At 47.6% G+C, this 13770-nt stretch overlaps 1 protein-coding gene across 9 annotated transcripts in view; it reads left to right on the forward strand.

Moving 5' to 3' along the window:
- The window catches only part of PTPRF (protein tyrosine phosphatase receptor type F), a 343189-nt gene that overhangs the window by 260264 nt on the left and 69155 nt on the right, over positions 1–13770 (forward strand). For all 9 annotated transcript variants that reach the window (XM_085231921.1, XM_085231920.1, XM_085231924.1 and 6 more), the window contains exon 7: positions 5305–5415. In XM_085231921.1, coding sequence (XP_085088047.1) covers positions 5305–5415 — 111 coding nt within the window. The remainder of the gene's footprint in view (positions 1–5304; positions 5416–13770) is intronic.

The raw sequence follows: 13770 nt of genomic DNA on the forward strand, positions 1-13770 counted from the left end.
ATAGCACTGGAAAGGTTTGTCATGCCACATTTCTGGCTGTCAGGCTTCAGATTGACTCATGTCCCTTTAGAAACATACACAGGTAATACTGTGCGTTTGACAGTGCTGTAGCATTGCTTCTGATGCAGAGTCCCCTGAGATCTCCTTTACCTGCTGGTGAGAGATCAGAGCATCCTGAAGCTCCTATATCTGAAAAGGAGACCGATGTGCTGCAGAGCACACTGGGTTCTCTCCTTCCCTCTGCCCAAGTCGTGCTCAGTGGCGGTGGTCAGGTGCCATCAGCAGCTGCCTCTGGAGCACAGGAGAGCGATTTCTCACCAGCATTGCCATCCAGAACAGGTCCCTCGCCTGCCTATCACCGGCCTCTCAGGCGTAATGAGCATAGTGAACACTAACAACAAAAATACATCTGTAGTGTGTTTGGTTGTGTAATTGGTGCTGCTGATGGCTAGTGGAGGTGTGGTGCATTCATTCCTCTGTAACAGCTGGGAGGTGCTGCTGTTACAAATGACAACGAATGAATATGGGAAATGCTTATTTTCATTATTAGTGGCTCTTGTGTGGTTTTGGTGTCCTTCAGCTTTTCACAGCTCCCAAAGCAAATGTTGGTTGTCTCGGTCAGTAGCCGGGGTGTCACATTGCAGCCCCTTGGCTGTCAGGGCTCTCATATTGTCCCTTTTCCCACTGTGTCCACACTTAGAGTTCTTGTCTCAGCTGGCCTTGGCTCCAGCTCTGCTCTGCAGCTCCCAGGATTTTACTAGGAGGATTGTTCTAGAGGAGGGAGTTTTTAGCAGAAGGGAGATTGAAGCCCTGAGCAGTGGCTGAAAGGCTAAGAATGCTGCTGCAGGATAGCCAGACAGTGTCAGTTTGGAATAGCCATGTGCTCTAGCATGAAGGATAGGCATGTTGTGCCTGTTCCCAGCTGCCTGAGGCTAAGGGCCCGGGTTGCACCGCTGTCTTCATTAACACCTGCATCATAAGGGCTTCTGTGACAGCAGACTGGTTCCTCTGCCTCCTTTCATTCCATGTCTAATTTTATAATGGGGCAAAAGGTCATTCATTGCCCTTGAGCAAATACCCCATTAGAGTAACAGGGCAGCTCCTGCTGCCAGGACAGAGCTCCCACTACAAGGATGCAGAGCAGTGTCTCAGAGCTGCTCCGTGCAGCGCTCTCTGGGTGTTTGTGTTCTGCTCTTGATGAGCTATGGAGCAGGATTTCAGAGAGATCAATTTGTATGGCAGCTTGGAGCTTTTCCATTTGCTTTGTCACGTAAAGGAGAGTGACAAGCCCTCCGTGGTGCAGCAGCACCCAGCACTGCCAAGAAGTGGCCCTTATCAGGATCTGCCTTCCCCGTGCTCTGTGCAGTGCACTTTTTAAATGCTTCTTTTAAGCACTGTCACTGCAACTAATGACTCTGCCTGAGCACAAGTATATTTGAATAGATAAGTATCTCGGAGAGCTGCAAATGGGGATGCTGTCGTGCCCGAGTTTAAAGAGCAAAAGAAAAAGCTGGGAGAGGAGACTGGCACTGGCAGAGAGATAGCGGCATGGAGTAAAGGACCTACAAGGAATGGTTGTCAGTCAACAGAGCCTGCTCCTGCCCTCGGCCCCAGGAAGCTCTGCCTTGTCACCATTTTCCCTGGCACTGGAGAGCAGCCAGGGGTTTTCCTCGGGAGCGGACAGCTCTCTGATAAGCTGAGATGTATTATCGGGAACAGATCTGAGCCACAAGTGAGACTGACGTGAGGTGACAGCGCGGTGAGGGATGGCTGGCCCTCTTCTGCTGGGCCCTGCTGCAGCTGGAGAGCTGTGGAGGTTGGGTGCTGTTCTGCAGGGAGAGGTTTTGCTCTGATGTGTGCATACCGCTGCAGAGCCCCACAAGCTCTCTAACAAACTGTTCTGTTCTCTGCTGCTCTCCGTACACCTGTGTGCATCCTGATGGTAGTTGGTCCTCATGCATCTGCTGGAGCTGTGCTATCTGACTGCACGTCAGGCAAATGAGAAAGCACCTGGCACCCGAGCGCTCAAGGAGACCAGACAAGAAGTCTGCTATGACATCCTGTGTGAACAAGACCTTATTCAGCAACTTGCACAGCATAAAACCCAAGTAATGAATAAAAGTAAATCAGCCTGCCTAGCCCTGGTTGGCAGAGGCACAGAGGATTGTAAGATGAGATGCTGGCAGGGCTAGGAATAGAAATCAGGTCTCTACATCCCCAGTCCTTTGCGATTCTTGAAAGCAAAGATTTCCGTACACTGTTGAAGGTCTTTGGATGTAGCTTCCATGAACTACAGAGACAGGAGCTGCTCAGGATTCGGTTCTTCCTTGTCTGTGGATCCTCATGTCTTGTCCAGCCTAGGTTTGAATTCTGTGAGAGGTGAAGCTATTGCCCTTCTCAGGGATGACATGACCAGCCTGCAGCATTTTACACTTGCAGACTTTTTTACAAGGCTCAGATGCATTTAGTGTCTCCAGTTTGCTGATCCTAGCCATGTCTGAGCTTCTTAACTTTGTTCAGAAATCTCTGTACCCTGAGACACACTGTGCTCTCCTGTATCCATCACTCAGCTGTAGGCTGTTCTTCAAGACAACAACCCCTTTAGTCCCACTTACTGCCATCAGCGTGCTGTGATTCTTCCACTTTGTGCTGTTAGCTGTGCTCTTTATATTTGTCTAATGATGTTTTATCACATTAACTGCTTCTTTTCTGGTTCAGTTGAGAGGTTTCCTTCCTGCTTTCTGGGTTGACTCCTGACATGCCACAACCAACACAAAGCCAGAATCCCTTCCCTGATGTCCCTGAGCATTTGTAGACAGTTATATGTTACACGTTTACAGTATGATTCCAGAAAGCAGTCTGCTCTGGCTGCAGAGCTGACAGGCAATAATTTCATGTAACTCAGCTCTGTCTTCATTTTCTTCATCTTCTTTATGTTTTGCTCTTCTTCCTCCAGCACTGCTGTTAAGGTCCCTAGAGATAAAGAATAGGATGACTAACTGGCATTTAAGAGGCATGGTGATCACAGGATTGCATATGTTTAAAGGATATAAATACCAGTGATGTGCATTCGATGGCTGAAAGGGTGTCTGCCTGCAGTTACCTGAGGGTCTTGCTCTTTCCTTGGCAGGCACTGCCGCCTGCTCCTGAAGCTGCTTTCAGCCCAGGGATGAGAGCTACAGCCTTTCCCAGAAGGAGCCTGTTGGTCAGGGTGATGACATCCGCATTTTGTTTTTAAAGTTTGTTTTGTTTTGCAGTGTACAATTCCTGCCAGCCCGATGTGGGCACAGAAAATGAACTGTGCAGCACATGTGTGCCCACAGTAATGAGCAGAAATTAGGAAGGGGATAATATGTGGTGAGCTCCAGGAAAATCATCCTGACAGAGAGCATAACCAGTCTGTGGCATGAATTCCTTGAGGAAGTGGTGAAAGACCTATCACTCGGAGCATTTAAAATGGGATTGGACAGAACACAAGTACATTTACAACAGGGAGCAATGCTGCCCTGGCCCCCAGGGATGCACAAGATAACCTAATAGGTCTTTTCCGTTTCTAGATTCTCTTGATTCTCTGTATCTTGTCAGTGCTGGGAAGCTTCCTCCTGCTCCACTGCCTGTCATGCTTCTGTCTGCTTGGAGATGTTTTTCACAGGCAACATGTAGAAATTCACTCTTCTCCCTGAATTAAGCAGGAGAGCACTGTAGGCTTTGGACTATGAGTGTCCAGAGAGTGCCTGGGCTGGGGGAAGCTGGCAGCTGCTTTTGTTAGTAGGTGGAAAGGCTCCTGCAAACAGGTTTCTCTTTCTAGCTGAAGCCTCGTTTCCAGCACTAATGCAACAATAGGGAGGGCTCTGTACATCATTTTTATTATATGGCAGAACTCAGGGAAGTTCATTTTTCCCAATGACATATAGACTTATGCTACAGTCTCAATTTATCCTTCTAAATAATGTAGGTGGCAGTGGTTGATTCACATTAGTTTTTCTTCTGTTCTGATGATATGAAAAACTGAGTTTGACCTCTGCAGCTTGAACCAGCAAGAAGGGGAAGGCAATTTCTCCAGCTATTCTCCGTGCTGCTCTCAGTGGCCGTTTTGAACCATGGCAGGCAGAAATGAGTTCAAATCCTTACAAGCAAAGGGGTTAATGTTCTCTTTTAGTTGGTATATGGCTTGTGAGCAGAGTTCCCTTCTTCCAGGCACTTGGAGGCACTTTAAGAATTGCTGCCGTACTGCCTGGGGGAAGCAGGCAGAGCGCTGGCCATAGGCTCCTGCCATGCCAGCTTGTTGTCATTGAGTCCTGCTTCTTTCCTTCTCTTCACCCCCCTCTTTCAGCCTGTGTATGGAGCCCCAGTAGGGGAGTTTGGTGCAATCAGTTTTGCAGTCATCTGCAAAACGTCATCACCTGGCATGGTCACTGCACGGATTCCTCATGTAAGTTGTTACTGTGTGTGCTCTGACAATTACTGCAATTATTTCATGTGCCCCTAGTGTGTCAGCCTTTCAGGGATAGGATCAGGTCGTGTCCCGAGGAATCTGAAGGCTGGGCTAAGCAAATGTTCCTGGCCCAAGGCTGGAGGAGCTGCTAGGACGAAGGGAGGCTGGCTGTCATGCCAGCACCATGCTGGAAAAATGGGTGTATTGTGTTGGTGTCTTTATCTGATGTCTTAAACTGAGTTTCTAATCGTTTTATATCAAGTATAATCCAATCTGAAAGGACAAGGAGATCACTGGCAGAGAGAAAGCTGACGAAAGGCAAAGTGTTTTCTTCTCAAAAGGGGATATTGGCTGGGAGGAGGGGTGGGGAGATGGGACTCTGCCAGCTTCTGCAAGGAGGTAGCAATTTGTTGAGCATTTCCTAGGCTTTATGTGCATCAGATAAGAAACAAACAGCTACAGTTAGTGGGCTTTGTGTTTGGCTGTTTTGATTAAAGGCTTATTAAAGGTCCTCTTATTAGATGGGAGTGCTATACCAAGCTGTAATTAATATGTGTGTATGTGTATGTTTTCTTCCTTTATTGCAGCAATGAAAACAAGCAATTGGGTGGTTGGAAATGCATCAGTAGTGGTTCCTTGTGCATTAAAAAAAGAATAACAATAATCGATTTCACAAGCTTCTAACAGCAGACTGGGTACATTGTGGCTGTATGCTGGTACCCTGTGGGTCCAGGGAACAACATCACAATATATTTATCCAGGAAGATACTTAAAAAGCATGGGGCACGGCCTTCCTTTTCTGAGGTTGTCTGTTCAATTACCAGGTTTGCCATAACCTGAATTGTCTGTGTCATCTTGTTTGTGCACAGGGGCTCTGCAAATAGAGAACAGCGAGGAGTCGGACCAAGGCAAATACGAATGTGTTGCAACCAACAGCGCAGGAACCCGTTATTCTGCCCCAGCGAACCTGTATGTTCGAGGTAAGAGCAGCTTCCTCCCAAGGAGGTTTCTCTCCTGCCCAAAGAGTTCTGGGGCTTTCAACAGAGGAGTGTGTTCCCTCTTACTGCCACCGTCACACTTTGTGGATTGCCTGATGTGACCATTTGCTCAAAAAAATGGTGAATCGAGCTCAAGGGTATTGTTCATCCATGTTGGGTTTGACTCGTGTTTACTGGAAATCTCTTTCTGCTGTTTGCACGGTGTTCTGTAAAATGCTAAAATATGGTCAGAACTGGAATTTCTTTGTCCCTTGAACTCCTTAACTGTGTGTCATAGCTATTTTAATTGGGAGCGAGGGATGCTTAATCCTCTTAAGTACAAACTAACCTCTGGTGCAGTTGTATAAAGCCGGTCATGCTCTGATGCACCAGCTACAGGTGAGCTGGTACTTAGGCCTCTGCTTTGGAATGTGTATCTTTAAAAACTGAACAGCTTTTTGGAGTTGTCCTAATCCATCTTATATGCATCAATGATTAAGCCTCTGGGTATTAATGGCTCACACTGGGAACCTGCTGGAAATTAGCTGCAATTCATGTAAAGTGATTTTCTAATCATTATGCTATGTTGCCAATTCAAAAATATTTTCAGCACGCCAGAAAAACTAGCTTTTACATCAGGATGGTCTCTTGCTAGTTCTCTTTTTCTACACAGAAGCTGTTTTGAGTTAGCCCGGAAAAAGGCAAGGGCTAAATCTTCTGTACCCTGTCTGTTGATTTCAGCAAGAAAAAAGTGCTGCTTCATATGAAGCTCTGTATAACCAGAAGCACTGGTTAGGAACCCCTGACAAGTGTGGTTATGGATTTTCCCAAGGAGAGAAAGAAGGTTCTTGTGCAGGTGCAAGCATTATTTGCTAGGAAGTTAGAAACAGATTTTGTTTTCACATAGTAAATCAACTGTCTAATAATAAAATCTCATCTTCATTTCTTCCTTTCTCTGTTTTGAAGAAAGAAAATACAATACAATGACCAACACATTGGTTGGTATGGGAAGAGGACATGAGCGTGAACAAGTCTTCACATGATGTGTGTTTGCTTCTAGGGTTGTCTTCTGGCATTGTTGTCTTTCTTTGTTCTGGGGGACTGCTTTTCTGTTTTGCAGCCTAATTTGGATTATGAGAGTCTTTGGAAGACTGAAGGATCCAGTTAAACATATTCAGAAGATGAAGCTGTGTCTGTGCAGTGGAATCATTCATTTCACTCTCACAGTGTAATTGCGGATGATTTTAAACTCCCTCTATTCTTCCAAGTTCATTTTTCAGGCAAGCTGTACTAAAACTCATTCCGGATTGTCCCTTTGCACTCTGAGGGAAAGGATCCTGTCTACCATGTTGGCTGTTGTTGTGTAGGTCTGTATGGGTACCCAGCGTTCTTCTGCAGCATTTGGGAATGGTTTGCTTCCTGTGGCACACTCAGATTCTTGGTGCTCTGTTTCCTAGAGCAGTGTGGCTGGAAATAGGCACAGCAACTTCAAGGGATAGAAAAAACTCCTCTTGCAGTGCTCTGATTTCTTACTAACGAATGCTCTTTATTTAGCAAGTGAGTCCTGTAAGTCTGAGGGATGCACTGAGTCTTACACCTGAGTTGCTGTTCAGCAAGGTTCACCTGTCCTGTTTGGGCCGAGCACGGGCCTTGGGTGGTTGGCACGCGGTAGAGGATCCTGACATTCACTGAAGAAAGCATGTTCTTAGACATATGCCTTGCTGTTAACCACCATTTTCTTACACATAAATTTCTGGAACAAGCTTTTTTATTGCACATAATCTTTACAATGTCAGTCTCTAGCCTGTGTGATCCTGATAAAGCTCCGCTGTATATTTAAGACCGGGTACCCCATAAATTACTATCACATGAAATTCCGTGCATGCTGGGCCTAGGTAGTATTTATGCTTACATCTTGTGCTTACAGTTTATGATAGCTGATGTTGTACGGAAAATACCCTGTTGTTGCTCTGATAGCTATTGACTGCAAAAAGTTAGTCAAGCCACCAGGGTGTTTTATTTCTTTAGTGAGAAAGGGGAAGATGGAAATACCTTCCTTTCTCACATCTGGGATGTAGAATAAAGAATCCTTGGTGTCTTTTTCTCTTGTCCTACAGTGTTGTCATTGGAAGGGTCGGTGACATCCAGTAGAGCCTTTACGAAGTGCCTGCAACTTTACTGGAGAAGACATAAATTAATGCTAAATTACAGCGGAAATTAAGTGCATCTGCTGCACCACCACCACACAGTGGTTTCGTAATGATTGACCTCATTGTGGCCAATACCCAGGAAGTTGGCCACTTTCTGGGAAAGCACGGCTGAACGCACTGCTCTGCAGGTCTGAGCAGCAGCGCTAATTTCCACCCTCTGTAATTCTCAGGAGCGCTTGTAGCCGCTCTCCTTTACAGCCTCTTGTTTTATTAATAGTTCAAATGTTTGTTTGTCTCTTTGACTCTTGGGGTTTGTGTTTTTGATCGTGTCCTCCCCTTTCCGAGCCTCCCAGGTAATCCTTTGTGGGTGTGCTGAGCTGGAAAGCACATTAGCATCTTTATCATACTTTTCACACTAACAAAGGAAGATTCTGGTGGTGTAGAAGGAGCATCTAGGCACCGCTCAGGGCTTCCTGTATCAATGAAAGAACAGGAGGAGGAAGGAGCCAGGTACTCCAGCACCTCTTCTCTGTGAATCCTTCAGAGCCAGCACTTCTGCACAGATGGACTTCATTAAAAGTTAAAACATTTCCACACCAGGGATTTGTAAAGGAAAATGGATGCATTTTCCTTGAAGCTATTATTTTCATCTTACTAAGTGTGCTGGAAAGCAACCCTCAGAAGCTGCCTGTTTCAGGACTGACAGGTCTATCTGCTGCTGCTGCAGAGTGGGGACGGGGCTGGGGAGCAGCACTGGGAGCGGGCTCCTTCCTGCTGCTGCCCTGCAGCCCCAGGCACGCAGGGTATCAGGAAACATTAGAGGAGCAAGGACAGAACTGAAGCCAAGGGCAGAGAGCATGCGAGGCCACAGTGGCTGTCTGTGGAAGGGCAGCGACGTGTTCCCAGCCTGCCCCACCAGCACAAGCATGCTTACCATGGATTTTTTTCCTTCTACGAAGAAGCACTAATCCAGTGGTGGTCCGTGGCTACATGAACCTCAGTATCTCGTAACAGTGATTAGATTTGGGACCTGATGGTGCTGCGGGGAGAAGAGAAGGGAATAGAAACATATGGAAGATATGATTCCTCTAATCCACAGAGCTTACTGTCTAATTTAGCAGCAAAAATCCTAGAAGTTGATTCAAGACATACAAGAAATTGATTTAAGTGTAGAAGGGAAAGTGGGCCTTGCATGGAGAAAAGGTAGTGTCATCTCATTGTGCTCGCTGGGAGCACAGAATAATGCCACCGATTCACATGGGCCATTGGGTTTTTCTGAATGCATTTCACTCTTCGTTTGCCTACATCTTCAGGGACATCCGCACAAAGAGGAGTGTTTTCAGCTTAAGGGCTGGCCCTGTGACATTCCTGTGAAGGCAGTGGCCTCTGTGGATCTCTTTCCCCATATGAAAGGTTTTTTTCTGCCCTTCACTTTCTCTGTCTGTGGCGTTATTGTTTGTTCAGTGAAGGAGATGAGCTGAAGGACTGCATGTAAGAAAAACCTTACAAAACACTGTGGGGTTTGCAAGCTGTGTTCCCCAACCTTGCATACAGCAGCGAGCGGTATCAGTGCTATTAGAATAGTCCTTACAGGAGTAATGACCACATACTTAAACAAGAAAGCTGCTGCCCAGTTTTGACTTCTAGGTGCTGCTTTCCAGCCTCCAAGGCAGCTGCACAGCTGCTTGTAAAGAAAAGACAATTTAAAACTGAAGTGTCTCCTCAGTCCCCAGATCACAAAGCAGTATATGAGATTGCCGTAAATAGAAATGGTTTTACTGCAAAAATCTGTGCTTTCTCAATCAGCCTTTTGAAGGGCCAGGCTGGTATTTCATGTGGCAGCGGGGAAACGTGTTGGAGCCTGAAGTTTGATTCTCCAATTTTCACTGAGGAGCCGTCACCCAACACGAACTGAGGGCTGCAGCTCCATCCCCAGCAGTAGTTCTCTGCCCTCGGCGGGGTTTTGCACCGGGAGCTCACTGAGATGGCCACTTGCAGCTGTGTGATGCTTGCTGCAGAGGGGACCTTGTGTAAATAATAATAATTCTGAATGACTGACACTGGCCTGGAGCAACAAGACTTGGAGCCTTCAAAAAGGACATTTTGTGCTTATGTAATATTATAACAGCTAAAATAGCAACGGCAGTCAAAGCTTGAGGGTATTGCCGGAAGAATAAAAGCTGAGAACGGTGGTGAGAGCAGAGCTGGAGATGCCTGAGAAGTGGCTGGGTAACAGAACACATTTGTTCCCAGCCCTGCCCTCCTGGCAGAGCTCTGCTAAGCCGCCCTGTCAGCTCAGATGGGTGACAGTCCCTGAGAAGTGAGAGGCACTGCTGGAGCTCCAAGGCCCAGCAGCCAGCAGTGAGGACAGGACCAGCGAGGGGACACCTGGTGACAGGCTGAATCCACCCGGATGACCCAGACTGCTGCTTTGGACAGCTTCTGCCCTGCACCATCAGAAGGCAAATCAGTCTGCACCAGAGGTCACAGAGCAACCAGCTCTGAGCTATTGGCGTGTGCCTGGGAAGGGCCATGGGTCTGAAGGGCTGTGATCTCCATGTGTAATCTCTGTGCAGCCCTGACCTCAAGGTGATACTATGACAGAGCCATGTGACACAAAGCAATGACCCCTCAATGAAGAAAGCATGCTCCTCTTTATGGGATCTCAGTATTTTTAACTCTTCCATTTCTGGGCACTGCTCCTCGCTGAAGCTACTGCTCTCATCAAAGTCATAGCAGCTGCACTTCAGGCAGAGGCATCTTTATTCCTTGCAAAGTCTTTTGGTGGTTAACAGTGAAATGCAAGGCTCAAGCCTAATTATTTGTAAAATGACCTTTATGGAAAACAGAACAAGACTGGCTGGTGGCTCGGTGCCTGACAGCACAATACAGAAATGGATTTGGAAGCCTGTTTCCCCCTCCTTACTGCAGTCTGCATAGACATCTGTGGAACAATTAGGTCTGCGTGTCTGTGCCGACTCAATGTCCACCCCCTCCCCTTTCATATCCACTTGCACAGAGGGTTAGGAGATTCATCTCTGGTGCTCTGAGATTTTCTGCTCTTAATTGAATTCATGGTGCATGTGTGTGCGCTCTGAATGGCAAGGGATGTTTGGGCAACCTGAGCATCCTGTCTGTCTCCGGAATGGAATATACTCATCACTGTGGCAGGAGTACATTGTTATTGTGTGTAATGGGAGGTTGTCTTATTCTCATGTAATCTGGCGTAAAAAAAGGCAATCTGTCCTTTTGTTCCTGTAGACCTTTAAAAGCTGTAAAAAATAAAATCTGATTTATGTGGAGTCCTTGAGACACAAGATGTGCTTTTAGCGATAAGCAGGAACAGGTTCATCCCCCTCTGGGTTTTTGTTCACCTCTATGTCTCTTGGATTCCAGAGTGGCTGGGTTTGCCTTTACATTAGCATCTTGCATAGCACCAGAGGGATTTCAGCACAGAGCAGATGCTCGCAGTTCCCAGCAGAATTGCAGAGCCAATTGAGATAATGAACTTTCTTGTTGCCTTCAGGAAAGTATTAGTTTTCCCTTCTGAAAAGCTTTAGAAACATGTTCCTTTGTTTGGGCTAGCTATCTAAACTCTGACTTGTGCATTCGCATCCTGGCCATAGCCCCTGCCTTGTTTCAGGGAGCTGATGCCCGAGAATTCACAAAGCAAAGCTCCCCATAAGCCCAAGCTTATTCTTTCTGCAATGAGCAGCTGCGGTTAGAGTATTGCTGCTGCTGCAGAAAATGAGCGTGTCTGCAGCCCAGTAAAAGCCAAAGGCAATCAGCGTGGGGATTTCTGTCTGCAGAGCGCTGGAGCCACCTGACAGTCAGGACTGGCAGACGTGTCTCTGACACAGCCTCGCTCCTTGCTGCTGTGCTGCTTTCACCTTCTGGGGCAGCCTATCCTCTGTTGGCACTTCTGCTGTGCCATTGCTTGCTTTGTCTCCCGCAGACCTGCGTGTTCGGGTGATGAGCCAGGCAGCCCAGGTTTGTGAGAACGGGGCGGTGAGCAGGGTGGGCTGGGGGGCAATTCCAGCCTTAACCCTCCACCATGCCCACCTGAGGGGCAGGTGCCTCTTGCTGTCACTGCTCAGAGCCCTTTGTTTTGGGGGGAAAGGAAGAAAGGGAAAGAAATCAACACCAACAACAAAAAGACCTGTTGGTAAAACATGCCTCTTAGCTTAGGAATGACATGGATGGAGAACTGGAGATAAGACAGAATGTGAATGGGATCTGTAAGGAGACGAAACTTTCAATTTACCATTTATCAGGTTCATCTGAGATAAAGCAGCAGCTGTTTAAGCATAAAGTGAAGGGAATGGAGCGAGAACTTTCTGCCCAGGTGTTTCCTCTCTCCTTACAGCTGCTCCAAAATGCCCTGTTACTGGCTTTTATTCCCCATAAGCCACAAATATAATTAGAGATTAAGAGATAATCCGGCAATTAGTGACAAATGGCAGGCCCCAACCCCGTTCCAGTTTGACAGACCGGAAAGTAATCTGTTTGACTTAGCGTGTTTCACATGTGTCTCCTCGCCTTTCCAACTCTAAGCTCAAGTGTCAACACGCTGGGCAAGCTGGAGCTGTGTGTGCTGAGCAGGGCGGTCCCACCGGGCTCCCCGGGGCAGCAGCACCCGTGGCATGGACACCCTTCTGTGTGGGGCTGCCTGTTCCAGGGCTGCTGGAGCACCGTTCCCTGGGCTCATGCCCTCGGTCAGCCTTTCACCCGTCAGTTGCGCAGTCCCGGTGAGCGCAGCAGGTTGGTCCCCCTGGTTTGAAGCAATCAAAACAACTGTTCTGCTGTTCTCTTCCAAGCTCTGTTGCACTTCACAGGCCACGCTTGTAGCTGTTATTGGCAGTTTGTTGCCTAGTCTGTACCGTGTCAGTGTTGGTTAAAATCTTGTCCTCTAATCGCAGGAAATGGCTGACTGTCCTGTGCACTGTAAGATGCCACATGCTGTTCTCTAATTTGCAGCGTTTCTGCTGGAAAGCAAATTCCTCCCCCCACCTCCTCCTTCCCCCATCAGAAATGTGACTCATAAGCAGTCCTTAACTATCAAATCCACTTCTGTATTCTCTCAGCGAGGGTTCAATTACAACTGATACGCCATAGATCCGTAGTTGGAGTGAGGTCACTCCTGCTAAAGAAATAAGATCTCCTTTGTCGATGAGGAAAATGCAACTAACCTTCTACTGTCTCTCCCGCAGGAACAAAATCTGGGACCTGCTCAATTCTCTCTGGGTGTCTTTGTCCTGATTTCTTGTCTGTCTCTCACTCGCAGCAAAGGGTACCAATGAGGCTCTCCCGAAAGTGAGCCCAGCCGAGCCTGCGCATGCCTGTAACTTGCCTAATATCTCTCTGCTACGTGTAGCTCTTTGTTTGGAGAGCGGGAGCAGCTCTTCATGGTAGAAGATTTTCCATCCACCACTCGGAGCTTTTCTTTCACACTTGATAAAATTCGGATCGACGTGTATATGCTTCTCCTAGTGCGTGGTCAACGGGTTTAAAGTGCCTTTGCCATCGTCTTTATAGCCAGAGTGGGTGCGTGGGAGCGTGTCCGTCCGTGTGATGACTGGAGTCCCTTGCTGTGTGTGTTTTGCACGTGTCTGTGCTTCCAGCACCTGGCCCGGCGCGGGGCCGCCCCGAAGCTCCCTCCATGTGAGTAAGCGTGGGTCCCTCCGCCCGGGGTCGGCCCTGCTCCGGGCCAGAGCGGTGCAAGAGTGGCTCGCTCCTGTCCCTGGTACAGAGTGGCCTGTGTGCACGGTGGGAAGTCGTGGCTGACCTCTGTAGTCTTGTCTTGTCGTTTCAGTGGTGTGCGGACAGATGAAGCTTGGCCTGTTTTTACTCTCTGTGTTTTTCCTTGTCTTTTTTTATTCCCTCCTCATCTTCATCGCACTCTGCCATCAAACAAAACAAACTTTCATCTCTCAGATCAGCGAGAAGGTTGGTCCTTTTCACTTCTTATCCATCTACAGTACGCCACGTCAGATGGGACTTTTCCAGTAGGGAGAAGAGAGCCATCCCCAAAAGGGGAGGGGGCCCCGCAGACTCTGGCTCCCTTCCGGGCACGGCCACAGTGTGCCTGATGAAATCTGCTTACTGTTTGCTGTGACTCTGGTGATGGCATTGATACGTTGCTTGCATGTCTTTGTTGCTTGAGTTTTAAAATGCACAGAATACATTTTCCATGCTAATACCAGCCAGG

This window comes from Meleagris gallopavo, chromosome 10, assembly GCF_905368555.1.
Source record: "Meleagris gallopavo chromosome 10, MGAL_WU_HG_1.1, whole genome shotgun sequence".
Taxonomy (NCBI): domain Eukaryota; kingdom Metazoa; phylum Chordata; class Aves; order Galliformes; family Phasianidae; genus Meleagris; species Meleagris gallopavo.